Genomic DNA, 27,333 nt, shown 5'->3' on the forward strand with positions numbered 1-27,333 from the left:
GGTCTGAGGCACAGTTGTCTTAATCAGTGTTGGAGGGAGGGATGGAATGGGGCTCCCGCCTGACTGTAGCCAGCCCTCCTACGGCCTGGGTCTCTGAGGCCATCAAGCTACCTATTATTTCTGCCCGGCTACTCCTCTTCTCCTGTCCTCTCCCTAGAGGTAATGCTGAAAGGTTTCTTAGCAACAACGTGCTTCTCTGTTCAACCTAGAGATATTCTCCTGGGGGCTTCAGAAAGAGCAGGCCATTTAGGAACAGCTGGGGTAGCAGCTTGGTTACTCAGTAAGCTCTGCACCCCTGCACTTCAAGAAGTATAAAGAGATGCATGACCATCCTACCTGTACCCCCGCGGAGAGGCCTGGGACCCACAGGCTGGCACCTCAAGGGACAGGGACAACAAAACCAACCAGGCTTGTTCTCTGGGAAAAAAAGCCTGCTAAGCCTTCCCAAAACACCACCTCCTCCCACCTCTCCTCTGCCTTTTGCCCAGAAGAAAAGAACTGGCATGCAGAGGCCATAGCAGGAAAGTGCCTGATCAGGAAAAGTTCTAAGAAGAAGCTGGCAGGATGAGATAGGAAAGTGGAAAAATGGAGAGCTGTCAAATGAGTCTACTATTTTTGACCAGAACCCAGCCTCTCCTCTCTGGACTGGAGACCAGGAGGGTGAAGTTTGGTATCTCTGAGTGGCAAAGAACCACAGAATGTGGAAGGCGGACCCAAACCCGGAAAGCAAAATAGTGCACACAGACGGATCAAGGAAATGACCAGCCAGTTCTCCAAGAAATGGGCAGCCAGGGAGCTGGAGGAATGGGAATGGCTCACCCACATAAGAGATGAATGCAGCCTAGCAGGTAAGCTGGTGAATGTCTAACCAGACTCTCCTGCTGGTGGTGATGGGGGGCAGGGGCGACGGTTGACTTGTAGTATTTGCCAATTTCCCTGGTGTAAATACTTCCACCATAACCAATTCCTGGCTATCACTGTGAAGTGACTTTAGTGGATGTACAATCAGTTCTCCCAAGCCAGCACCCCTGGAATATGCCACTTTCCGCCAGTGAGATAACTCCAAGGGGGGGAACTTTTGACTGGATGGCCCAGGAGCCAAACAGATGACTCAGATAGAAAACATTCTTTGATCAGTCTCCTGTTCTTTGATCTCGCACTCATCTATTGAATGCCATTTGTTGGCGAAAATAAATGTGATTTTCCTAACTTCAGATTGGGACATATGGGTTGATAGCAGCAAGTATATTTAATTTACGGCAATAGAAGAACTTAGTTAACTCAGGGTTTCCAGAGAAAACTTGGATGAAACATTTTTCTGAAGGTGACACACCTATTTCTTAAATGGCATTTGCTTTTGCCTGATTATAAGCATATCAGTCTCACTCACAGAATAATGAAAAACAGAAAAATAGGAAATAAAGTGTAACCATAAGCCATCTAGAAATAGTCACATCACTAGAAACTTCTAGTCATTTCTGCTGAGTTCCAATGTGTGTGATTTTTTTTTTTTTACAAGGCTGTGATGACATTTTACACAAAGTTCTGACTCCTGCTTGTTTCTTTCTTTCTTTCTTTTTTTTTTTTTTAACAAAGATTTTATTTATTTGACAGAGAGAGAGAGAGAGAGCACAGCAGGGGAAGCGGCAGGCTGAGGGAGAGGGAGAAGCAGGCTCGCCAAGCAGGGAGCCTGATGCAGGGCTCGATCCCAGGGCCCTGGGATCATGACCCGAGCCGAAGGCAGATGCTTAACAACTGAGCCACCCAGGTGCCCCTCCTGCTTGTTTCTTTAGCTTTATAAATATACACTGTGATTTTTTTTTTACAAGTAACTAGTCTTTTTAATTGGAAAAGAAATAAAACATTAATGGTAAAAAAAAAAAAAAATTAAATGAGCCTTGCTGTCATTGTGCCAATGTGAAATAAGCCTGTCACAAAAAGACAAATACTGTGTGATTCCACTTATTTGAGGTGCCTAGTGGAGTCAAATTCCTGAGAAAGAGTTAGAAGGGTGGTTGCCAGGGGCTGAAGGGAGTGGAGTGGGGTCCGTGTTTAATGGGTATGGGGTTTCAGTTTTGCAAGATGGAAAGGTTTCTGGAAGCAGATGGTGTGATGGTTGCACAACATTTTAAACGTACTTAATGCCTCTGAACTGTATGCTTAAATAGGTTAAGATGGTAAATTTTATGTTATGCATGTTTTACCACAATTAAAATTTTTAATGCAGAAGAAAACAGAGAAGTGGGAGAACAATGAGAAAAAATTAATACACACATGCGACAGAGAACAGAGACACTTCACAGGTATTTGTGAATTAAAAGTGAACATATTGAAAAAATCCAAGCAATTTTACAGTGCAATTATATCTGAAAAGTAAGACTTCTGCTCACCTTCCCCTGGTCCCAGTCCTCTTCCTAGTAACACCCAGTCTTGCCAACTTCTGGAGACTACAGTTTTTACTGGTTACCTAATATGCACCTGTTGAAATATTATACAGCCATCAACAGTTATATTTTCAAAGTTTATGTAATAATAGAAGATTTGGCTATTATGATTACCCAGATGTGTGAAGTTCAATGAGGGTTTTTCCCCCCCATCAGCTTTATATACTATGAATTCACTCATTTATTTTATTATTTTTTTTAAGTAGGCTCTACACGGAGCTTGATCTCAGGATTCTTGAGATCAAGACCTAAGCAGAGATCAAGAGTCAGATGTTTAACCAAGAGCCCCTGAATTCATTCATTTAAAGTGTATGGTTCGGGGGTGCCTGGGTGGCTCAGCTGGTTGGACTTCCAACTCTTAATTTCTGCTCAGATCATGATCTCGGGGTCATGAGATCCAGCCCTACGTCAGGCTCCGTGCCCAGCAGGGAATCTGCTTGGGAATCTCTCTCTCTCCCTCTCCTTCTGCCCCTCCCTTCTGCAAGCTCTTCCTCTCTCTCCAAAATAAATAAATAAATCTTTAAAAACAAATAAGTGTATCGTTCGGTGGTTTTTAGTTGTCCGAGTTGTCCAGTCGTCATCACAAACAATTTCTTACTTTTGCCACCCCGAAAGGAAACACCTCACCCTTTAGTTATCACCCTCCATTCTCCCCAGGCCCAGCCCCTGGCAACCACGAATCTACTTCCCATCTCTGTGGATTTGATTATTCTGGACATTTCATATAAAAAGAATCCAAGAACGTGTGTGGTGTCCCACTGCTTTCACTCAGCATAATGTTCTCAAGGTTCACCGGTATCGTGGCATCTCTCAGCACTTCATTCCTTATTGTGCCCAAATTATAGTCCGTGGTATGGAGATACCCCATTTGTGTTTATCCATTCATCAGGTGATGGACATTCAATAAACATTCACGCCACTAAGTGACCCAGAAAACTCAGGGCACCTCTTTGCTAGTTTCTTCCCTGCCTTACTTACCCATCACTCCATCTATGTCTTCTAGAAAGTAATGGTTCTTGCTTCCCTGGACGCTCTGCTGCAAGCAGGCTGGCATTTACAAAAGCCTGGTCCTCTTTGCTTAGTTTGGGCTCTGGGTATGCCAAAGCACCTGAATGCGAGTTCAATCAAGTAGCATTTTATGGCATTGTTTTTCCTTTTCCCTAAGATTTCAGTCAAACTCCTTTGGAGATATAAAGCCAAGATTTCCCAACTTTTTTTTTTTTAAGATTTTATTTATTTATTTATTTATTTATTTATTTATTTATTTATTTTTCAGAGAGAGAGAAAGCACAAGCAGGGGAGCGGCAGGCAGAGGGAGAGGCAGGCTCCCCACTGAGCATGGAGCCCGATGCAGGGCTCAATCCCAGGACCCTGGGATCATGACCTGAGCCAAAGGCAGACGGTTAACTGACTGAGCCACCCAGGCGTCCCTAAGAATTCCCAACTTTTTAGGGTTCCAGCATCTGATCATTGCTTGCTTCAGTTCTTTCTCCCAAACCTGCAAAAGTTCCATCCTATTTCTCAAAGCCAAATGTATTAAACTTAATTCAACATTAAGATTTTTGCAATCCCTGTCCAGGAGAACTTAGTCTTACTAAACTGGTAGTGACATGGTAACCACTTGCATCCCGTCTTTTCAAGTGGATGGCTGACTTCCTGTAAGATTTCCAGGAAGCTCCCTCAGAATATATACTATTTGCTCTTGCCAGGCCCATTGTCCATGGAATGTCTCCTTCCATCCTCTGAGCAAACCTGTGAAGTAGGTACTCTTTCTTACCTACATTTTAGTAATAAGGAAGCTGAGGCTTGGGGAGGTGAAATAACTTTTCTAATGAAATCACAGCCTCAAGTCCATGTTTATAAAATGAATCACTTCTGCACTGAGCCTCACGTTTACTCGGAGAAGTAAAAACTTGGACTGGGGAGACACTTCAAGGATTAAGAACCTTGTGATGAGGAGTGCCTGGCTGGCTCGGGCAGTGAAGCATGCGACTCATTTTTGTGTTTGTTTTAAAGATTTCATTTATTTATTTGAGGGAAAGAGTAAACTAGAGAGAGTGAGCACGAGTGGGGAGGGGGGATAGCGAAAGGAAGAAGCAGACTCCCTGCTAATCAGGGAGCCTGACTTGGGCCCAATCATGACCTGAGCCGAAGGCAGATGCTTAAGTGACTGAGCCACCCAGGCACCCCAGAGCATGTGACTCTTGATCTCGGGGTTGTGAGCTCAAGCCCCACCTTTGGTGTAGAGATGACTTAAAAATAAAATCTTTAAAAAAATAAAAAAGGGAACCTTGTGATCAAAACTTTGTACCCTCTCCCTAGAAAAATGCTCATATTCCCAACATTTTAAAAGCAATTTCAAGGAGTTAGGAAAACAGCAAAACAGAATAAGCCTGGAGGTTTAACCAGAATTGTTGGCTGGGCCCAGGAGGAAGGGGGAAAAAAAAAATCTCACTTACAAGCTTGAATCGCCAGGTGGCGCTCTCGGCCCTGAATGGACTCTGGGTCCCGCAGCCAAGGTCTTCCAAGAGATAAGAGTTGCGCCAAGCTGCACGGAACTCAAAGAATTTCAGAGATTATTGGTTCAAACAATAACCCTCACCACGTAGAGGAGGAGAGGAGGCGCAGAGTTGTTAAGGAGCTTTCTCAAGGTCACAGCTCATGGACAAGGCCAGGACTCACCCACTTATGCAAGTTCACGTATTTCTGAAATGTGTCACATAGTTCCCTCACTCTGAAGGGAGCACAGTGGACACAATGCAGTATTTTCTCATGGTGATTCTAGCAACGAACTTTTGTGTGTGTGGACATTGTGACCATTGGCTCCTGTGCTGGGTTATCTGTAAAAACTAGAGGGTTTATCGCCCCACACAAAACGGCCCTAGACTGCTGTTTCATTGTTAATTCCACTTGTGGGTGAGGCACCGAACACAGGTATTGGTCCTCCCGTGCGTCAGGTTTGCTTATGCTTCTATGTGTCCTTAGGAAAGTTATCTTCCCCTTTCTGAGCCTCAGTTTCTGGGGCCAATGAGTGGATTTCAGTAGGCATGTGCCAGTAAGGTGCCCAGCAGCTAGTAGACACCCAATAACTGGTAACTATGAATATAATTGTGCTTCTTGCTACGTTAATTTGCTACTTTAACTGCTACTTATATATTTTCTTCCTTGGAGCCCACATGACTAAGCTTGTTAGAGCACTGCATCAAGTAAGAATACATAGGCACTGAAAGAGAAAAGTGCCAGTTCCTTCACGGACTCTGTGACAGTGGTTTTGTGGTTTGGCAATCCAGGCTCTCAGCTGGGTCCTTTCACAGGATCGAGGGCATTGGTGGAAACAGAAGGGAGATGGGAGATTAGATTCCTGGAGAAGTAAGTTGCCCTGAGGTTCAATAACCCTAGGTCACCTCTTTCTTTTCAACATGTGTTTCTGACCGTTCCAGTCGTAAAATACCAGTGAAATTGTATTTTTACAAACATAAGACCTCCAAAAGCGAAACCCCAATGAACATGAAATTTCACCTTTCAGCAGATTTGTTCATTCTTTTAAAGATGCACACCCTTCAGGGACTCACACATTTCAGCCCTGGAGGCCAGCCCCTCCCCTCTGTTCTCTGTCTTTATTGGAGTTCTGGGTACTAGGCACTGTGCTAGATACCGGGGAACAAACAACAGCGTGGCTGCTGTCTCGAGGAGCTCACCCTTACCCACAAAGCTCCAGCCATATCAGATAACAGCTGTTTCAACCAAGCCATGTACTCACTACACCTCCCTATCCCCCAACCGCATTCTTGCACTTTCCGCTGTGAAGGATACCCTTTGTTCCCTTCTTCATCTGGATGATTACCAGCAATTCTTCAAGCTCAAGTGGTCACCTCTTCCAGGAAGTCTTCTGTGGTGTATACGGGAGGTGCGGGTGCCCTTCCTCAGCATTCCCCTAGCGCCCTGCAGAAATTTATATCCTAACCCTTGCCACTCTGAATTAGAATCATTGCTTTCCATGTCTGCCTTTCCTGCTCCAGCCTGGAGCCTCCTTGAAGGTACAGACAGTGTCTCAGCTATTTCTGTGTCCCCAGGGTCAAGCACAAGACTCGGCACATAATAGATGTTCGGTAAATGGCAAGTGAACAAATAGAGTGTTGGCCCTAACCGAAGGGGACACTGAATATAGTACTCAGGAGAGGATTTATTCTGGCAACTCTTGCTCACAAAACTCTAGAATCTTGCAGATGGTTCTTCTTTGCCAGAAACTATCTTCTTGATCATCAATTTAGTTTCTCTTTCTGGGCGACATCTAGTCTCCTTTCAGTTGCCTTTGTTTTTTAAGATTTATTTATTTAGGGCTCCTGGGTGGCTCAGTCTTAAGTGTCTACCTTCAGCTCAGGTCATGATCCCAGGGTCCTGGGATCGAGCCCCGCATCGGACTCTCTGCTCAGCGGAGAGCCTGCTTCTTCCTCTCCCACTCCCCCTACTTGTGTTCCTTCTCTCGCTGTGTCTCTCTCTGTCAAATAAGTAAAATGTTAAAAAGAAAAAAAAAAGATTTATTTATTTATTTTAGAGAGATGGAGAGAGCATGAGGAAGGGCCAGAGGGAGAGGGAGAGAGAATCTCAAGCAGACTCCGGCTGAGCATGGAGCTGACTCGAGGCTCAATCTCAGCACCTTGAGATCAGGACCTGAGCAGAGACCAAGAGCCAGAGGCTTAACTGACTAAAGCCACCCAGGCGCCCCTCCCTTCAGTTGCTTATCTTCTCTGCCTCCGGGTGCAGCCTATCTTTTGGGGGCATCTCCAGCTAGGTATATATCAGATCACAGGGTCCGCTGCTCCAGCTAGGTATATATCAGATCACAGGGTCCACTGCTCTTGTCTTCAACATCTGCCTCCTTAGTGATTTCGTTTTCTCATGTGCTCTTTCCCAGCCTGCATTCCAGTCTTTTCTAACCAGCTACAGGAGAAGGCCTGGGTTCTGGGATCAAACACACTTGGATTTCTATCTAGCCCATTGCTTCTAAGCTACAAGATCTCTCTGAGCCTCAGTTCCCTCCACTGTAAAATGGGAATGATAACTCCTGCCCTCACCTGTTAGCATGGAACCTGACAGAGATGGGAGCTGGATAAATGTCATCATGCCATCTGGGACATGCAGAATACGCATACATAGTATTTCATACTGTATTATATTTTTCAATCACATGGAAATATATTAATAAAATAGAATGTAATAATTATATTATATAAATTATATTATGGCTCCTTATAATTTGTAGTCTTTAATAATTACAATTATAAAAATTATGATTTCTCTACATTTTATATGTCAAATAATCAATGTCGTCATACTAATTAGTTGGCTTAGTCTAGTTTCCTAGCTTTTAAAACCCTTTTTGCTAGTCAAGTCCAAAGAAGTATGTTCACTGTTTTAAAAGGAAAATTTGCAAAAATATAATTGAAAACAATTGAGTCCATTTGTGGGACATGAGAGTCCCTGTAACAAATTTTAAATTCTGTATTCCTCTCTAAAGAAAACCGCAGTTAACCATTTGTTATTTATCCTTCCAATTATGCAGTTGCATACATATGTGTTATAGACAACATATAAAGATACAGCTTTTTTTTAAAACCATAGATAAGATCACACACTCTATATATTAAGACACTTGCTTGTTAAAAAACCCTTTGCATAAAGTTTACAATTCAGTGGGTGTTTGTATAGTCACAAGTTTGTGTGCAACCATCACCCCAGTCTGATTCCAGATCATCTTTATCCCCTCAAAACGAACCCCATACCCATGGGTGGTTCTCCCGTCTTCCAGCCCAGCCTCTGGCAACCACAAATCTACTTTCTGTCTCAATAGATCTGCCTCTTCAAGACATTTCATATAAATGGAATCAAACAACATTGGCCTTTTGTGTCTGGCTTCTTTCACTTGATACTTTCACGATTCATCCACATTGTAGCATGTACCAGGAATTCATTCCTCTTTTGTTGTAAAAAAAAAAAAAAAAAATTTTTTTTAAGGGCGCCTGGGTGGTTCAGTTGGTTAACCGTCAGACTCTTGATTTTGGCTCAGGTCATGATCTCAGGGTCGTGAGACGGAGCCCTGTGTTGGGATCTGAACTCAGCACGCAGTCTGCCTGAGATGCTCTCTCCCTCTGCCCCTCCCTCTGCTCACACACATGCTCTCTCTCTCTCAAATGAAGTCCTTTTAAAAATGTTTTTAAAGTGTAGTAAAAAACATATAACATAAAATTCACCATCTTATTTTTAAGTGTACACTTCAGTAGCCTTAAGCACATTCACATTGTTGTGCACAACAAAAGATGCTCACCGTCACAAATCATCAGAGAAACGCAAATCAAAACCACAATGAGATATCACCTCTCCCATTAGGAGGCTATTCCAAAACCCCCCAGAAAAAAAAAGCAAGTATTAGAGACGACATGGAGAAATTGGAACCCTCATGCACTGTTGCTGGGACCTATAAAAGGATGCAATTGCTATGAAAAACAGTATGGCAGTTCCTCAAGCAATTACAAATAGTAGAACTACCACGTGAACCAGTAATCCTAATTCTGGGTGTATATCCAAAAAAACTGGAAGCAGGGTCTCAAAAAGATATTTGCACACCCTTGTTCATAGAAACATTATTCACAGTAGCAAAGAGGTAGGAAGCACCCCAAATGTTCACTGACAGATGAATGGTGAACAAAATGCAGTATATATAGACCGTGGAATATTATTCAATCTTAGAAAGGAAGGAAATTCTATCATACGCTACAACTTGGGTAAACCTTGAGGACGTTATGCTAAGGAAAATATGCCAGTTGTGGGCGTCTGGGTGGCTCAGTCTGTTAAGCGTCTGCCTTTGGCTCAGGTCATGATCCTAGGGGCCTCAGTGGGGGCCTGCTCAGTGGGGGATCTGCTTCTCCCCCAACCCCTCCCTCTATTCCTCTCTTTCTCCCTCTCTCTGTCTCTGACACACTCTCTCTTCCTCAAATAAATAAATAAAATCTTTTAGAAAAAGAAAATAAAATATACCTGTCACAAAAAGACAAATACTGTTATGATTCCACTAATATGGGGACTCTAAAGTAGTCAAATTCATAGAAAAAGATTGTAGAATGGTGGTTACCAGGGGCTGGAGGGAGGGGGGAATGGGGAGTTCATGTTTAATGGGTATGGAGTTTAAGTTTTGCAAGATGAAAAAGTTCTAGCGATTGGCTGAACAATGTGAAAATACTTTTTTTTTTTATAGTTTGTATTTACTTTTTTTTTTTTAGCAATCTTTATACCCAGTATGGGGCTCGAACTCATGATCCCAGGATCAAGAGCTGCACGTTCCTCCGACTGAGTCAGCTAGGCACCCCCAATGTGAATATACTTAGCACTGCTGAACTGTATACTTAAAACAGTTAAGATGGTAAATTTTATGTTATGTGTTTTTTTACCAGTTAATGATTTTCTCTTATTTTATTTATTTATTTAGTATTTCTACTTGAAGGAGGAAGTGGCTGATCTGATTCTAAGTTGGATTTATAATATTTGAGATATCTGAAGTTTCAAACTAGGGAGACCTTTCTTCACCTGTGTATAAAGAAATGTTCCGTATGCTAACCCTATCGCATCTGTAGACGATTTTGGATGTTTTTTAAAAAGATTTTTAATTATTTTGAAGTAATCTCTACACCCAATATGGGGCTTAAACTTACAACCCTGAGATTAAGAGTCAGATGGTCTACCAACTGAGCCAGCCAGGCACCCCTATTTTGGATATTTTTTTACTGTGCAATGGTATATTGGTTACATATATAACTTACGTGAATTCCACTATATTCACTTAGGAGAGAGAGAGAGAGAAATTTAAGTTTACTTAAGAAGAAATGTGCATTTTAAATTTAAATTTACTACAATTTAAATAGCCTGGTGGCTGGGGCACCTGAGTGGCTCAGTGGGTTAAGCGTCCTACTCTTGATTTCAGCTTAGATGATGATCTCAGGGTCGTGAGATCGAGCCCCGTGTCTGGCTCCATGACTGCTTGGGATTCTCTCTCTTCCCCTGCCCCTCCCCAGCTTCCCCCCACCTAAAAACAAACAAATAAACAAATAAATAAAGTCTGGGGGACAACCCCTGCTTTTGGCCTTACACACTGACATTAGATCCTAACTTCTATATAAGATATGTGGGATCTGCACTGTTCTCAGGTTCCCTGAGATTTTATATCTCAACTCACTCTAAAGGCAAATAAGATGCTGCATTTCCCTTAAGTATTTCCATCACTCAAACTCAACCCCTCCCACCACGAAAAGTGCAAATAAACCCCGGAGTCATCAACATTCTCGAGTTCAAAGCAACTAGTAACCCTGATTGGGTTCATCTGATGGCAAAGCAGATGAAGATGAAAGCGACATGTTTTTCTGTATATGTGACATTTGCCCTTCTGGGACTTTGACTCAACCAAAGGGAAATGGTTTGGGATGCTTTTGTTCCCTATTCTCTCCCTATTCCTTGGACTTCTGGACAGCAAAAACGAATTCAAATGAGTTGGGGAAATAAAAATAAATTCTAGGCCATGTGTTTTAATAGTTTCTTAATTTCCAGAGCATGCAGAAAGTTCTAGTAAGCTCATAAAATTTTGGTAAGTAGAGATGGAGGCTAATAAGATGACCGATATCATGCGGAATTAGTATGAGCTGTGTACTCATTCAAGGCACTTGCCGACATGGTACTTACACATTGCTCTGTCCTGAGTGGGTTAATCTCCATGAAGGCGTGTACATTACTCGTTTGCTCCTTGTAGAGGACGTCTGGCTTTCACTTTTTTTGCCTCTATTTCTCTTCTTTCTGCCATCAGCACAACTGTTTTTCTTTGGAGAGCTGTCCCCAACCCTAAGAAAACATGATTGTGATGGAGCTACGGGGGTGGGTGAGGACCCAGATGAGGTCAGGGGTGAGTTGATGAGGGCTGGGGACACACCCCAGTCTGGATTCGCGAGGAGCAGTCCCTGGATATTGCTGGAGGTGTTGAGCAATGGAAGCCTTCTTTCTGCTGGGGTTGCTAGCCTAAATGAATGTGAGCTTGAGGCTGCTGGTGGCTATTACTGGTTACCTATCGTGGTGTCACAAATGACCACAAACTTGGTGATATAAAACAATATCATTTGTTATCTTACGGTTTCTGTGGATCAGGGAGGGGCTGGGTGTGCCAGAGTAGGGTGCTATGAGTCAGAGTCTCTCAACGTGTCAGATATGGCTGGGTCTCACTGTCAGGAGCTCGGTCAAGCTGAGAGAGAGAGCTAAAAAAGAAAGCGTCCAGCCTCTAATCTTAGTGCGATGGTAGAAGCAAGAGGCTGAACTCAGCGAATGCGCCTTGTCTCCCCGTTGCATATTCCCCCATGGAATGGCGCAGGGTGATGAGCACAGATGTGGGGGGTCATTTTGCTGTTGAAAGAACCCCGAATAAAAGGCTCCAATGGTTTTTTGGATCCTAGAGTTTGGGGGGGGATGCCGAGGATGAGGGAGCAGGAGTGGAGTGGAAAATCACTGGTACTGAGTCAGAGTGGAGGAAGTGTCTTCAATGTCCTGTCTTCCCTCCAGAAGGAGGCCTTGGCACAGGCAGCTGAAAAGGACCTCTGCCCAAGACCTCAGATAAAGAGACCCGGGAGTTAAGGTGCTAGGGCTCGGAATACAAATGCTTGCAAGAGCATGAGCGGTCGGGGGGTGTGAGTCCTTGATGCATCTCCCTTCAGAGACTGCCATGTGCCTGCTGTGCACCAGGGCTAGTGTGGGAAGGACAGCTTTCCCTTCTGAGGCCTGCCAGGTCCAAAGCCTTTGTCATTCATTGCCTATGAGCAGGCCTAGGAAGTCCCACGTAGGTTTTGAACCAGGGGCCGGACACCCCATTCATCAGAAGCCTTGACTGGGGAATCATCGGCTTCCAGCCTCTCTTGGTGGATGTGGGTAGGATTCAGATCCTTGTGGGGCTACTGGATGGAGGGCCTCAGAGCCTCACTGGCTGTTGGCAAGAGGCTGCCTTCAGTTCCTTGCCATATGCCTTTCCACGTGGCAGCTTATTTCATGAAAGCCTGCAAGCCGAGAAGCCTGTAAAGAGTGTGCGCTAGCAAGCTGTAAATCACAATCTCCTGTAACCTAATCACAGAAGTGACATTCCATTAGCACTGCTGTACGCCATTGGCAAAATTGGGTTATTCAAGGGGAAGGGATTATACAAGGCCATGAATACCAGGAGGTGGGGATCTCCAGGGCCTTCTTAGAAACTGCTACCACAGTGGCTTTCTGGCAACATAAAGGGAGAGTCTATTCGAGATTGAAACCAGCTCAGAGGCAGCGAAGCTGAGAAATAGGAGGGAGACAGATACTTACGACACCACTTAAGCCCCAGGGTCCAGGCACTTCTGAAGCCAACCACCCATTGGTGTCCCAGGGCCCAAACTAATTACATTTTTTTTTTTAAAATATTCTGGTTTGCATTGGGTTTTAGTCACTTGCAACTGAAAGAATCCTGATTAACATAAAAATAAGATGGCCAGATTATTCGGGTTTCATGGGATAGAGAGGTGCTGAGGTCATGTCATGGACAAGGTGTTTGCTGAAAGGATGCTGGTGGTCTGGCACCCACCTGGAGCCCGGTTGTGGAGGAGGTCATTTCTGGAGGTCAGAGGTCTCTGTCTCTCCAGGTGCCTGTTTCTCTCTGTGAATCCGTTGTTTTTGCACCGCTGATGGGCCATGTCTCCTCTATTCTATATATACGTTTACCCAAACTCCCTGCTGCCTCTGATTTTTAGCCTGTGCAAGACTCTTGATGGCCCCTCTGTCCCCTCTGTGCATCTTCTCCTTTCTGTATCAGCTCCTGACATTGACACCTGTCTGTTCCTCCTAGGGGGCGAATCTGATTGGTCCAGGCCATACCGTGGAGCACTTGCTGGTCTCCGTTTCACATGTGGTTTGACAAGTTTGTGGACTGGTTGTCAGGTGGGTTGGGGGTGGACTCATGAGGGCTTCCTAGGGAGCTGTGGGCCTGGCAGGCACAAAGATGCAAAGCAAGCCATTTCTCATGGAGGTGGTAAAGATTCCAGTTTGAATAATCATTAATTTGATAGTGCTAAAGTCTGAATGAATGAGGCTTCACTGAGTTTCAGCATGATTTGGGGGAACTGGTTTCTATTTCTAGCTCCTTTTTAATGAGGAGATGATCCGCATTAACTAAGGACTCTTTCTGTTGCAAGTAAACAACCTCCAATTTAAACAGGCACAGGTCCAATATGGAATTCGCTGGCTCATGTATCTGCAAAGTCCAAGGGTAGCTCTTGCTTCATGCTTGGCTGCATCCAGAGGTCAAACAGTGTCAAAGTCATCATGTCATGATGGCTCTCTCTCTCAGAGTGACCTCCCTCTGTGTTGGCTTATTCTCAAGCAGCCTCTTGTCTTGGTGACAGGTGATCACCTGCAGCTCCAGGCCAGCATCCTTTTTCCTTAGCAGCACCGGCTAGAAGAGAGATTCCCTCTTCCCAGTGGTCCTACCCAAGGTCCCCAAACAGAATCTCATTGGCCTGGCTTGGTCACCTATGCATCCCTGAGCCAATGGCAAGGCCAGGGGGATGCAGTGCTTTGACTGACATGACCATTCCTGGAGCCCCACCTAAACCACACGTACTGAGAGTGACAGAGAGTGGTTCCCCAAAGGAAAAGTGGGGTGCTATTCCTTGAAAGAGAAATGAATGCTGGCAAAACACCACTAGGGTCTACACCTGTTAGTCTGTCCATTTCTGTTTCCCAGTCTCTCAAAACACGTACTGTTTGTGGAGTAATCCTGCAAACCACCTCTGAGCCTACCAACACATTTGCAGGTGACTTCTAGAACTTACTTTTTCTTTTCTAATTGAAGTGAGATTCACATAACATAAACGTAACCATTTTGAAGTCAACAAAGCAATGGCACTTAGTACAGTCACAATGGTGTGCAACTACCACCTCGATCTCGTTCCAGAGATCATGCGACCTGAGTGAAAACTGAGAGTCGGAGGCTTAACTAACTGGGCTACCCAGAACCCCTGGGGTTTCCTTCTTTTAAAAGGCTGAATAATATTCCGTGTATGGACAGAGCACATTTCATTTATCTGTTCATCCCTCAATGCACATTTGGGGTGCTTCTATTTCTCGGTTATTGTGAGTAATCCTGCTTTGAATATGATGTGCAAATATCTCTTCGAGATTCTGCTTTCAATTCTTTTGGATATATACTCCAAAGTGGGATTGCTGGATCGTCATAATTCTGTCTTAAATTTTTTGAGGAAAGAGAATTTGCTTGTTTTCAAAAGTAATTTTCTAATTTTTTCCTAAAGATATTTTATGCAGGGGCGCCTGGGTGGCACAGCGGTTAAGCGTCTGCCTTCGGCTCAGGGCGTGATCCCGGTGTTATGGGATCGAGCCCCACATCAGGCTCTTCCGCTATGAGCCTGCTTCTTCCTCTCCCATTCCCCCTGCTTGTGTTCCCTCTCTCGCTGGCTGTCTCTATCTCTGTCAAATAAATAAATAAAATCTTTAAAAAAAAAAAAGATATTTTATGCAGAAGATGCCAGTGAAAACATAAAGCGTGTTTTAAAATGCGTGGCAGGGCACCTGGACGGCTCAGTCAGTACAGCGTGTGACTCTTGATCTCAGGGCTGTAAGTTCGAGTCCCACATTGGGTGTAGAGACTACTTAAAAATAAAATCTTTAAAAATAAAATACAATGCTTTGAAATTCTCATTGCAGAAAAGCAAACATCTCAATATAAAAAACCTAATGAGGGGAATCCTGGAGACCAAGATCCTGGTCAACCTCCAGAACAGTGTCTTGGTCCAGATTCCATGGCCAACAGCCAGTTCCTGGGTCCCCTGGAGTCCCAATTCCAAATCAAGCATGGCCTCAACAACAGTTTCTAAACTGTGGCCACGGGACAGAGCTTTATTTTTGTCTAGGCCTCTCTGGCGAAACGCTTTCTCTAGTAGAAGCACGACAGAGCAAAACTGGAACGAAGCCATTCCACCAAATAACCACATCAGTGAATTTCCTCCCCTCGCTTAACAAACAAAAACAATCTGTGGTTTGTCAGACTCATTCATTTGAGTCGACCCAAGGGCAGCACCTACAGGAGTTCCCTGTCTAGACACACACACAGACAAGTTACCATCCAGAAAGGCAAGTATGTAGTGGGTGTGTGTCAAGAAATAGAACATTTCTTGTTCTCTGCTTTCTTTTTAAAAATTGCTTTCTCCACCTCCTTTAACCCATGAAGGGTGCTCTGAGTAATCAGTCCTTTGGGCGTCTGCGGCATGCCAGGAGCCTCCCAACTCGCCCAGGGTTGGATCTTTAACCTGAATTTCTAGGGCACATCTCGGTTTCTGCGTGAAAACGAGGCTTTCTGTAGACATTTGCAGGAGCACTGGGCTCCCCCGCTCTGGCTGGCAGAAGCTCTCTCTCGGGTGCCTGCCTCTCTGCTCAGACCTGCTCCAGACTCTGCAGACCACTCACCACAGGACCAGACGGTTCTCTTCTCAGATCGATGTCGGGCAAGTCCCTGAGATTTCTGAATTTCTCGCGCTCCACTTTCCTCAGCTGTCAAATGAGGGGGAAAATGAGAGCCAGCCTCAATGTCTAATAACAAATGCATGATTAAATAATCCACAACACTGTGGTATTGGACAGCCATTTAAAAAAACAACAACAACATTTTTTGGAAACATATTTAACATCAGAAAATGTTCAAAATAAAATAGGAAATACATAATGCAGAACTATGCATGTATTCTTATGTAGATCACAAACTACCTATATTGTAAAAAAACACGAAGATGAGACTTTGTGGAGATTGAAACATTTGAAACAGATGACAGGGTGAACCTGGTTGATCACTAGGCTCCCTTTTCGCGTAAAAATCAACCGGTCACAGAGGCCCTACCCAGTTTGGAATGTGGTATCTCAAACTTAAAATGCAAATGTTCTTTGACCTACTTTTAGGGTTTTATCCTCAAGAGAAATCAACCAACCAATTAAGTGCTTTGAAGGTGTGTGCAAAAGGGTAAGTATTTGCAGAGATGTTTCTAGAGCACAGTAGTGAGAACGCCTTACATGTTCCTGAAGGGGGGTTTGTGTTTATAAACAAGGGAAATCCATTCAGTAGAATCCTGTGCAGCTCTTAAAATGTTGCTGTATTGGGGAGCCTGGGTAGCTCAGTCAGTTAAGGGTCAGACTCTTGGTTTAGGCTCAGGTCATGATCTCAGGGTCGTGGGATTGAGCCCCCCTATTGGGCTCTGTGCTCTGCATTCAGCTCGGAGTCTGCTGGAGATTTTCTCCCCCTCTCTTTCTTCTCCTCTGCTCCTCTCCTTGCTCATGCTTTCTCTCTCTTTAAAATAAATAAAATCTTTTAAAAAATGTTGCTGTATTTATTTATAGACATGGTTGGAGAAAGCGAACAGAGGCAAATTACACAACAGTATATATGTCATATTGAAATCATACTTTCATATATGTATATTCATATCTATATACATAGAAAGAAGTCTGGAAAGGGGCATCTGAGTGGCTCAGTTGGTTAAGTGTCTGACTCTTGATTTTGGCTCGGGTGGTGATCTCAGGGTTGTGGGATCGAGGCCTGCACCATTAGGCTCTGCATTGGACACGGAGCCTACTTGAGATTGTCTCCCCTGCTCTCCCTCTCTTCTTCTTCTTTTTTTTTTTTAATTTTATTTATTCATTTGAGAGAGAGAGACAGACAGACAGAGCACAAGCAGGGGGAGAGGCAGAGAAAGAGGGAGAAGCAGACTTCCCGCTGAGCTGGGAGCTTGATGTGGGACTCAATCCCAGGACTCTGAGATCATGACCTGAGCCGAAGGCAGATGCTTAACCATCTGAGCCACCCAGGTGCCCTGCTCTCCCTCTCTTAAAAAAAGAGAAGAGAAGAGAAGAAAAAAAAAAGCAAAGCAAAGCAAAGCAAAGCAAAGCAAAGCAAAGCAAAGCAAAGAAAAGAAAAGAAAAGAAAAGAAAAAAGTCTGGAAGGAAATACAGCAAGATGTCCATTGCCTTGGGTGATAGGATTACTAAGGATTACTAACAGACTTAATTAATTTTATGTTTGCTTATTTATGAATTTTATATAATGAACATGTAATAAAGTAATAGCTTCCTACTTGGACATGCCAGGCTGTATGTGAAGCACATCATATGAGTTTCATTTGATCCTCACAAGGATCATTTCAGGGACATTGGTAAACCCAGTTTACAGATGGAGAAACTGAGGCTTGGTGAGTGTAAGTCATATGCTATATGAGTTTCCTGTGGCTACTGTAACAAGTGACCACAAACTCAGTGGCTTACAACAACGCAGATTTATTTATTTTATTATTTTTTAAAAGATTTTTTAAAATTTATTTGAGAGAGAGAGGGAGGAAGAGCACAGGCTGGGGAAGGCATAGAAGGAGAGGTACAAGCAGACCCCCAGCCGAGCAGGGAGCCCAACTCAGGGTTTGATCCCAGGACCCCAGGATTACGACCTGAGCCAAAGGCAGGCAGTAAACCAACTGAGCCACCCAGGCGCCCCTGGCAACACAAATTTATTAACTTACAGTTCTAGACAGAAGTCTGAAGTCTCACTGAGCTAAAATCAAGATGTCAGCAGAGCTATGTTCATTCTGGAGGCTCTAGGGGAGACTCTGTTTCCTTGCCTTCTCTAGCTTCTAGAGGCCATCCGCACTCCTTGACTCATGGCCCCTTCCTCCATCTTCAAAACCAGCAATGGCTGGTAATCTTTCTCACATGGCATCACTCTGGTTTTGATAATCCTGCCTTCCTCCTCTCATTTAAGGACCTTTGAAATTATCTTGCGCCCACCCAGATAATCCAGGATAATCTCCCAATTTTAAGGGCATCGATGAGCAACCTTAATTCCATCTGCAACCACAATTCCCCTTTGCCATGCAAGATTCACAGACTCTGGGGTTAGCATGTGGACAACTTTGAGAGGCCATTCTCCCTTTTACCCAGGTTTCATAGGTACTGGGTGAGGGATTTGGAATATGAACTCATTCTGTTTCCCATGCCCTTAGATTATGCTACGTGACTGATTATTTGTATACTGAAGAAATTTTTAAATTTTTTATAGGTTAAAAAAGTAGAAGGATATTCCCTTTTCTGTCTCTTTAGCCTTATTCAGTCTTATTGCTATGCCATCCCTCTGTCCCTACCTAAGTGTCCCATTACAGCCAAATCTGTCTGCCCACTGTTCCAACACCCCAAGCTCGCTTCCACTTCAGCTTGTCCTGAATACCGTCTATTAAACTTGGGAGCATCACTCTTGGTCATCTGAGAAGCTGTGCAAGGAATTTATTAGGGGAAATGGCTGGGCAAATAAGTGGGAGAGTGAAGAAAGGCTGGGAGAGCCACCTGACCCTCGATGCTGGTGACAGGGAAGGAAGTATCTATCTAAGGTGCAGTTTCAAGGAAAGCAGGTAAGCCCATCCTGACTACAGAGGGGCCCCAGTGTCCCTGCTCTGCCTTTGTACCTCTGCAGAGCTCAGTCATTCCCTGGGGGGAAGCCTGCCAGAGTATGGCCTTGGCCTAAAAGCAGAGCACAGCACCTGGGACACTGGCCAAATCCTCTTCCAGCACTCAAGAGTTAAGAGGCACATTCTCATGGTTGTCAAGTGGGGTCTTCGTGGTGACACCTTTCTTAGAGGAAGCTTTCTGGACGCCAGATCATGACTGTCTCACCTCTATTTCCCCCCTGCACTCCCAGCTAGAGTTTGCCTAAGGGCTTAGCGTCTGGCCTTTGTAGCCAGCCAGGCAGGCTTTCATCCAGTTTTGTCACTTACACCTTCCCAAGCCTCAGTTTATTTATCTATGGAATGGGGTAACAGCAGTGCCTCCCACATTGTGTTGGTGTGAGGATGAAACGAGACGTGGAGTTTCAAGGTCTTCCTTGGGTCAGGGCCTGGCACATGGCAGTGGTGATGGTCAGTAAATGGCAGCCATCCTCATTGGAGTAATCTTTGGCCTAGCATGTCTAATAAAATTTTCCTGAAACTATCTACCAAGTGTTTTAATGTATGTGCATAAAGATGTTCATTTCCTCAGTATTTGTAAAAAGGAAAAACCAACAAAAAGCATAAATGTCCAACATCAAGAGAACTGTTGAAGAAATTGTGGTGCATCTAGAACAGAAGCAGCCATTAAAATAATAATCTATTTTTGATATAGATATTCTATAATGGTAGAATTTGTTTTTTAGAAAGGGAGAGAAAGAGAAAGGGGGGGCAGGGGAAGAGAGAAAGAATCTTAAGCAGGCTCCACACCTAGCACCAGCCTAACAGCAGGCTTGATCTCACCACCCTGAGATCATAACCTCAGCGGAAACTAAGAGTCCAAGGCTTAATCAACTGAGCCACCCAGGCACCCCTATAATGGTAGAGTTTAATGCAAGTTTTTAGTGAATAAACAGAATGAAATTATTGTTACTGAAATTATTGTTACTGATGTTTATATCCAAGAGGTGGGATAGAAATGATTATTTACTTCTTTTAGGTTTTTTCCCTCCTAATTTTCTACAATGAACTTGTATTACCACTAAGAAAACAACAGGATTTTTTATTACCTGCGCAGGGGCGGTTATCAATGTCGATGGCGGTCCTTAGGTCAAACAAGATGACTATTAAAGAGTACCCATTATATTTAGTAAAAAGAAAGCATTTCGTGGCCACCGTGAGAGCAGTTTTGGCAGAGGCAGAACCCCTTGTCAGCAAAACAGGAAAAATAATTATGGCTTTAAAATTTAATTAAAAAAAATCACTTCCCAGGAATCTTGTTTGCACTAAATGGAGACCGGGGGATCAAGTACATGTGCAAACATATTTGTCCGTTGAGAAAAATGCTCAAAATTTCGACCGCAGGTCCTCTCACGCGGCAGTTACCAAAACAGTGAGCATGCGCGAAAATACAGCGAGGGGAGGGCAATCAGGCCTGCTGTAAGAAGTGGGGAAAAAGGCAAGGCCTTACGATTTCTGCACTTAGAAAGCAGCGTAAAAAATCATGCAAAATGGTAAAAACAAAAACAAACCTCAAAGCTAGTTTAATTGCATTACTGAAACATTGGGCTTGAAAACCGAGCCACAGCTCTTGCCACAAGGGCGGGTAGCAAGCCCCATCCGTACAAAACGAAAGACAACACCTACTGTGTTGACCTGGGAGCGCGAGACGTCCCGCGCTACCGGCTTTGACCAATAAGAGAGCAGAGTGGGCCGGGACTCGCCTGCGACTGGAGGATCCGGGCGGGGCGGGGCTGTGGCTCCGGCGCATGCGCTTCCCCGGCCGCTGATACCGCGCCTCCTCTGGCCAGTTTGCGGACTGCTGGGAGTCGGCGCTGCGGGCTTGTTTCCAGTCTGCAGAGACTCTTCGTTGTTTCCCCAGCTCGGCTCCGCAATGCCGGTGGACCTCAGCAAGTGGTCCGGGCCTTTGAGCCTGCAGGAAGTGGACGAGCGGCCGCAGCATCCGCTGCAGGTCAAATACACCGGGACGGAGATCGACGAGTTGGGCAAAGTGCTGACGCCCACCCAGGTACCCGAGGGCGTTAGGCGGGGGAGGGGTGCAGCTGCTCAAAGCGTGGAGGTTAGCGGGCGGGTATCTGGCGTAGATGGGGAGGATGTTCCGGCCTCTGTGCGCCGGGTCCTCCGAGGGAAAGGGGGTCGCGGTGCCCACGCCGCAGGCCTGCCCACACCTGCGGGCACTGGGAACCCGGCACGTGGCGGGCGGAGCTCGGCCTGCAGGAGAAAGTGATCTACTTTACAGGGACTTAAAGGCGTAGGCTGGGGCCTAGGCCCAGAAACAGCCTGGGCTGCGGGCGCGGGGGCGGGGAGGGGGCGGTGCGCGAGAAGTAGGGGGCCATGACTATGCCTTAGGCCCCAGACCTTCCCTCGGGTGTCAGGATTTTAGGCCTCAGTTTGGGGAGGAAAAGCCCCACCCGAGAGCAGGTGACGCATTATGTAACCGGTGACCAGCATCGCCTAGAGAATCCTCCCTTTGTTTTAGCGGGCAAGGGCATGAAACCACCCAGAGGTAAGCGCGTTCTGCAGCTGGAAGGCTCGAGGGCAACGGCCGGCCTTGTTCTACCGTTTGGCCTGCGACCTAATTAGGACCTGGCTATCGGAAGTGGGGGAACAAGAGTGCCCGACACTTGCCAGTTGTTGGTCCAGGGCAATGGTGTGAATAAATTGTTCTGACAGTTTACTGTTGTGATGTTCACATATAAAGTGCCCCTCTCGCAGCCTTCGTTTTCCCAGACTCACTGTCCAGTCTGGTCATTTTCTTTGCACTTTTAAGTATCCAGTTAATTCAGATTTCACTTCAACAGGCCCCAGCTAAGCTGCTGGTCACCAAATCTAGAGACTCTTGTCATTCCAGACCAAATGAGGTTGTAATTCAGAGGATTGCGTCAGCTCCAGGGTTGAAATCCTGACCCCACCTCTTTCTGTTAATAACACACTAGGACAGGAGTCCTGTAGTGTAGTTGGAACTAAAATAACATACGTTAAACTTAAGCTCCTGGCTCTTAGCAGAGTCAATACACTAGTTTTTCTTAATAATCTACTGTGATTTACCTTTGAGGAACCTGAAATCAAAGAATGTTGGCTTCTTCAGCATTTCTGACTTTTTAACTCCAAAGTGGTTCCTTCCTACAGGTTAAGAACCGGCCCACCAGTATTTCGTGGGATGGCATTGATCCAGGTAAACTCTACACCTTGGTCATGACAGATCCAGATGCTCCCAGCAGGAAGGACCCAAAATACAGGCAAGAAAGATTGGGAACACCAGGTTATCCAAATAGGACCTGGTGCTTCCTGGCACTGTGTAAGCCCCTTGCCGGACATGCTGTGCCAGGAGAAGGAGACCGAGTCTGGGATGCTCACACGCACGCTTAAGCCAGAGTGTGCATTTCCTACCTCTTCAGTCCCTAGAGCAGGAGTCTAGAAACTGTAAGCTGAGAGCCACATCTGCCCGACACATGTTTCTGTATAGCCTCATGAGCTAAGAATGGTTTTTACATTTTTCAATGCCTGAAATGGAAAGAGTCATACTTTGTAACGTGAAAATTACATGACATTCAAATTTCAGTGTTGATAAATGAAGTTTTGTTGGGACACAGCCGTGAGACCTTACTTACGTCTTGTCTATGGCTGCTTTCACACTGTAGCCGCAGAGCTGAATAGTGACAGAGACCGTGTGAACTGCAGAGCCTAAAATGTTTACCGTCTGGCCCTTTACAGAAGCTTGCAGATGCTGCCGAGAGAATCTCAGAGGGCGGGAGGGAGGGATGGGGCCCTGTCTTCTGCAGACCAGGAGGTTTGCACTGGCCGAGGAAGCAGGACTGTCTGTGTCACTCATCGCTGCAGCCTGGTCCAGAGCATGTGCTTCATGTACATTTGCTGGCGGTACAGGGAGTGTGTACTTGCTTCCTGAGGTGCTGACCGGTCTGTGTTCCTTGTCTTAGGGAGTGGCACCATTTTCTGGTGGTCAACATGAAGGGCAACGACGTCAGCAGTGGCACAGTCCTCTCCGATTATGTTGGCTCTGGGCCTCCCAAGGGCACAGGTCAGTAAAGGCTGCTTTGTGGGGGAGGTGAGAGGGGGGCAGTTGGTACACATTAGGATTGGCCCAAAGGGCTGCAGATTTTAGTCTGGGTTCTCTGAGATCTCTTAGCCTGGTGGAGTGTCCGGGCAGCACAGTTCACCTCCAAGGCAGTTGCCTGCCAGAGACATTGAGACCTGCAGTAGGATCAGGTGGCTAGAACCTTGGGTTCTGGTCAGGTGGACCCTCCGTTAGCTTTGCCTCTTGGCCGCTAGGCCTTTATATGCAGGGAAGTCGGTGAGAGGATTCCAAGGAAGCAGTGTTGCAGAATGCTCGGAACAACTTCCGGGGGAGTCGGTGGGAAGGATTGAACAGTTAACCCATCTCAGTTCTTTTTTTTTTTTTTTTTTTTTTTTTTAAAGATTTTATTTATTTATTTGACAGAGATAGAGACAGCCAGCGAGAGAGGGAACACAGGCATGGGGAGTGGGAGAGGAAGAAGCAGGCTCACAGCAGAGGAGCCTGACGTGGGGCTCGATCCCATAACGCCAGGATCACGCCCTGAGCCGAAGGCAAACGCTTAACCGCTGTGCCACCCAGGCGCCCCAACCCATCTCAGTTCTATATTCAGCCTTGCCCTGTGGGATCTTTGAGTTTCCAGTTGCCATGAAAGATCTCAGAAATGATTGTAGTATCCTAATTAATTATAAAAGATTGGCTTCGTTATGTCTTTATAGCCCCTTTCTAGGGTGGTATCATCTTGAAAAGATTTGTAAGGCTTTAAGAAGTATACTGAAGGGGCGCCTGGGTGGCGCAGTCGTTAAGCGTCTGCCTTTGGCTCAGGGCGTGATCCCAGTGTTCTGGGATCGAGCCCCACATCAGGCTCCTCCGCTAGGAGCCTGCTTCTTCCTCTCCCACTTCCCCTGCTTGTGTTCCCTCTCTCGCTGGCTGTCTCTGTCAAATAAATAAATAAAATCTTTAAAAAAAAAAAAAAAGAAGTATACTGAAGATACACATGTTGTATTTCGTTGTGTATCACAGGCTCTGCATACAAAGAGGGAGAGGATACTGTATTGAAACTCTCCAAGTGGGATAAGCTAATAGTGGGAGACGCTCTGTTAATACTTGTTGTTCATTGCAGGATGCTTTCTTTTGCTGGAACGAAGTAGTGGTGGGTGGACACATTGTTGGGCCGTGTTAGTCTGAGAAGGTACAAGGAGGTCCCTGACAAGAACAGTTGGCCATAGACTCATGCTTTATCTGTAGACCCCAAAGCTTCAGATGGCCTCAGGCCCTCTCCCAAGTTCATAAGAGGAAGGTAAAGGTACATCTTTCCCAGGGATCTGTTAAGTTCTCTAGGGCAGTTATACAATTAGGCAGTTTAATTATGGGAAGTACACACATGAGAATAAAGCAATTCTCTCAAGTAGGAGCTCTTTTCTCATTAACAAAAAAAGCCTCAGTGACTGACTGACTTTTTTTTCCCCTTTTGCTTTTAAAAAATACTCCGTTAGTATAATTTACATATAATAAAATGCCCAAATCATAGTTGTTTTAGTCCACAGATACTGACTGACAGATGAAGGTGACCACGTAAGCACCTTTGAAAACAAGATGTTTTTCAGCATCTTTGCTACTTAGTTGGTTAGAGTGAGCTTTACAAGGCAATAGGTAGGGTAGGTTCTGCAGCGAAAACAGTCAGTGAGACAAACACTGTTGCTTTATGGAGTTGTCTTTCTAGTCAGGAGACTAAATTGGAAAGTCAGACTTCTAGAGGAGTGGAAGGGGTATTCAGATGCGTGTGGTGGAAAATGACTAGCAGTCGGGTCCCAGTGGAGTTGCGTTGGGAGCCCCAAGCAGGATGAGTGAAGGGCAAACGTGATAGGAGGGGTGGGCAGGGGCCTTGAGGCCCTAAAGCTGGGTGTAGACTTTACCCCAGTTGCAGTGGGAAGCCATTGGGTGATTGTGGGCAGGTGAGTGATCTGACTCCTTCCACCTCTGCTGGTCCTCAGTGCCCCTCTTGTAAATGGGGTGGCTGGGTCCCTCCAAGTTGGCACTTCCTGTGAACACGGGGGATGTCTCCAACCCTGTTGCCTAGCTGTGTGTACATCTTCCGTCCTGCCTCTCCCTCTAGGCCTTCACCGCTATGTCTGGCTGGTTTACGAGCAGAATGGGCCACTGAAGTGTGACGAGCCCATCCTCAGCAACCGATCTGGAGACCACCGTGGCAAATTCAAAGTGGCATCTTTCCGCAAAAAGTACGAGCTTGGGCCCCCAGTGGCTGGCACGTGTTACCAGGCGGAATGGGATGACTATGTGCCCAAACTCTATGAGCAGCTGTCTGGGAAGTAGGGGAATGCTAGGAGACAAACCGTGCTGGAAGTCTCAAGCAGTTTAGTGATGCATGTAGATTTCTCTGCTTCCCCATTCCCATTCTCACAGGTGAGGCCTGAGCAATCAGGTAGTGGTTTAGAGTGACCTTTCCTTCTGCCTGTCCTTTATAATCCTAGAGGGTCACCCCCCCCCCACATTTATGTTTTGATCAAATTTGAACTCTCTTTTGGGGGATATTTTGGTACTGATTTGGGGTCATCGAATTGTTAATATAAGAATTTAAAGAAATAAAAATTCATGTAAAAAGACCAGGTCTATAGTAATAGAGCAGAGCATCAAAGAATCTTTAAGGGAGGTTTAGGAAAAAAAAAAAAAAAAGATTCATTGCCTCTGCCTTTGTGAGTCTGAATCAGGAATTGTGCATAATGGCACTTCTGGGTCATGTTTTCACAGCCATGTCTCTCCCCAAGAGAGCCAGAGACTGGCATGTCCACTAACCCCCAACATGGTACATCCTGGACTGTTAACTAGGTGTCAGTGTCCTGCCCTGGCTCCTTTGAAGAGCAGTACTGGAAAAAGCAATAGGGAGAGTTGCTCTGTGGTTAAGGCACAGCCATCTAGATGAGCTGCGGGGCTGGGAGAGGGGTTGTCAGAAATCCCTAAGTCTGTGTCTATTGAACTGGTCACTCTTTGTCTATAGAAAAGCCAATCTGGAGTTGCGGAATATTGTGTTAATTCTGCTGTTTGCTTATAGTTCACTAAAAATAAAAACATTGTGCGGATGAACCAGTCTCCAGATACTGTGCCCTTTTTGGGTATGGGGCTTCATAAATGTGGGAAGTCAAGGGACAACTTCGAAGAGTGAAGTAGCCTCTTTCCCGGACCAGCAGTGACGACTGGGACTTGATTCCAGGACCATACAGCGGATCCATGCTTGTACACGTGCCATCAGACTAGAGCAGGAATAACCATTTCAACTTGAGGGTTGGAAAAAAAAAAATCACAAAGTTTTAGGCCAACTGCTTTTGCCCAGAAAATATCTTTGTTTTTCACAAGTGGTCCTTTTCACCTGAGAGAGAAACCAGTGGGAAACCTTCCCCCTTGGTGTTGTTGCATGCAGGAACAGTGACTTAGAACTAGGCTACACCTCTCACTGTTCTGACTTGCGATCCGTATAGAATCCGCACCCAAAGGGAAGAAGGGTGGGTGGGGGAGATTACAGTTGATCCTTGAACGGCATGGGGATTAGGGCACTGACTGCCCTGTGCAGTCGAAAATCAGTGTATAACTTTTCACTCCCCCAAAACTTCACTGCTAATAGCATACTGTTGACTTGGAAGCCTTAACACTAACGAATAGTTAACACATTTTGTGTGTTATCGGTATAATATGCTGTATTCTTACAACGAAGTAAGGTAGAGAAAAGAAAATGCATTAAGGAAATTATAAGGAAGAGAAAATACATTTACAGCCCTGTACTGAAAACAGTCCACATGTAAGTGGACCCACGCATTGGAAAGCCCTGTTGTTCAAGAGTCAACTGTATTTTTTTTTTTAAAGATTTTATTTATTTATTTGATAGAGAATTTATTTGATAGAGATAGAGACAGCCAGCGAGAGAGGGAACACAAGCAGGGGGAGTGGGAGAGGAAGAAGCAGGCTCCTAGCGGAGGAGCCTGATGTGGGGCTCGATCCCATAACGCCGGGATCATGCCCTGAGCCGAAGGCAGACGCTTAACCACTGTGCCACCCAGGCGCCCCTCAACTGTATTTTCATACCCTTTGATGTACCAAAAAGAAAGGAAAGGAGGTATTTGAAGGTTCACATCACTGACCTGGTTTGTGCCAGAGAAGGGATTGTGGTTGGGCCTGGCAGGTGCTAATTAAGCAAAGCTGGGTCTTTCCCCCACCATTTGCTGCAGCTCCTTCTCTGGGAACACTGTTGGAA

General features: G+C 45.3%; 1 protein-coding gene across 2 annotated transcripts; it reads left to right on the plus strand.

The window, feature by feature from the left end:
- Positions 1-714: 714 nt before the first annotated feature.
- On the plus strand, positions 715-26,171 carry PEBP1 (phosphatidylethanolamine binding protein 1). 2 transcript variants are annotated; one of them, XM_019800128.2, is made up of 5 exons: positions 715-848; positions 20,898-21,044; positions 22,166-22,275; positions 22,975-23,075; positions 25,186-26,171. In XM_019800128.2, the coding sequence occupies exons 2-5, from the start codon at positions 20,910-20,912 to the stop codon at positions 25,401-25,403; spliced, it is 564 nt and encodes a 187-aa protein (XP_019655687.1). In that variant the 5' UTR covers positions 715-848; positions 20,898-20,909; the 3' UTR covers positions 25,404-26,171. The 2 variants fall into 2 exon arrangements, with proteins under 2 accessions (XP_019655687.1, XP_002919722.1); XM_002919676.4 differs by lacking the exon at positions 715-848 and having other exon boundaries at positions 20,827-21,044.
- Positions 26,172-27,333: the final 1,162 nt, after the last annotated feature.

The sequence above is a fragment of the Ailuropoda melanoleuca genome, chromosome 12 (genome assembly GCF_002007445.2).
Source record: "Ailuropoda melanoleuca isolate Jingjing chromosome 12, ASM200744v2, whole genome shotgun sequence".
Lineage (NCBI taxonomy): Eukaryota > Metazoa > Chordata > Mammalia > Carnivora > Ursidae > Ailuropoda > Ailuropoda melanoleuca.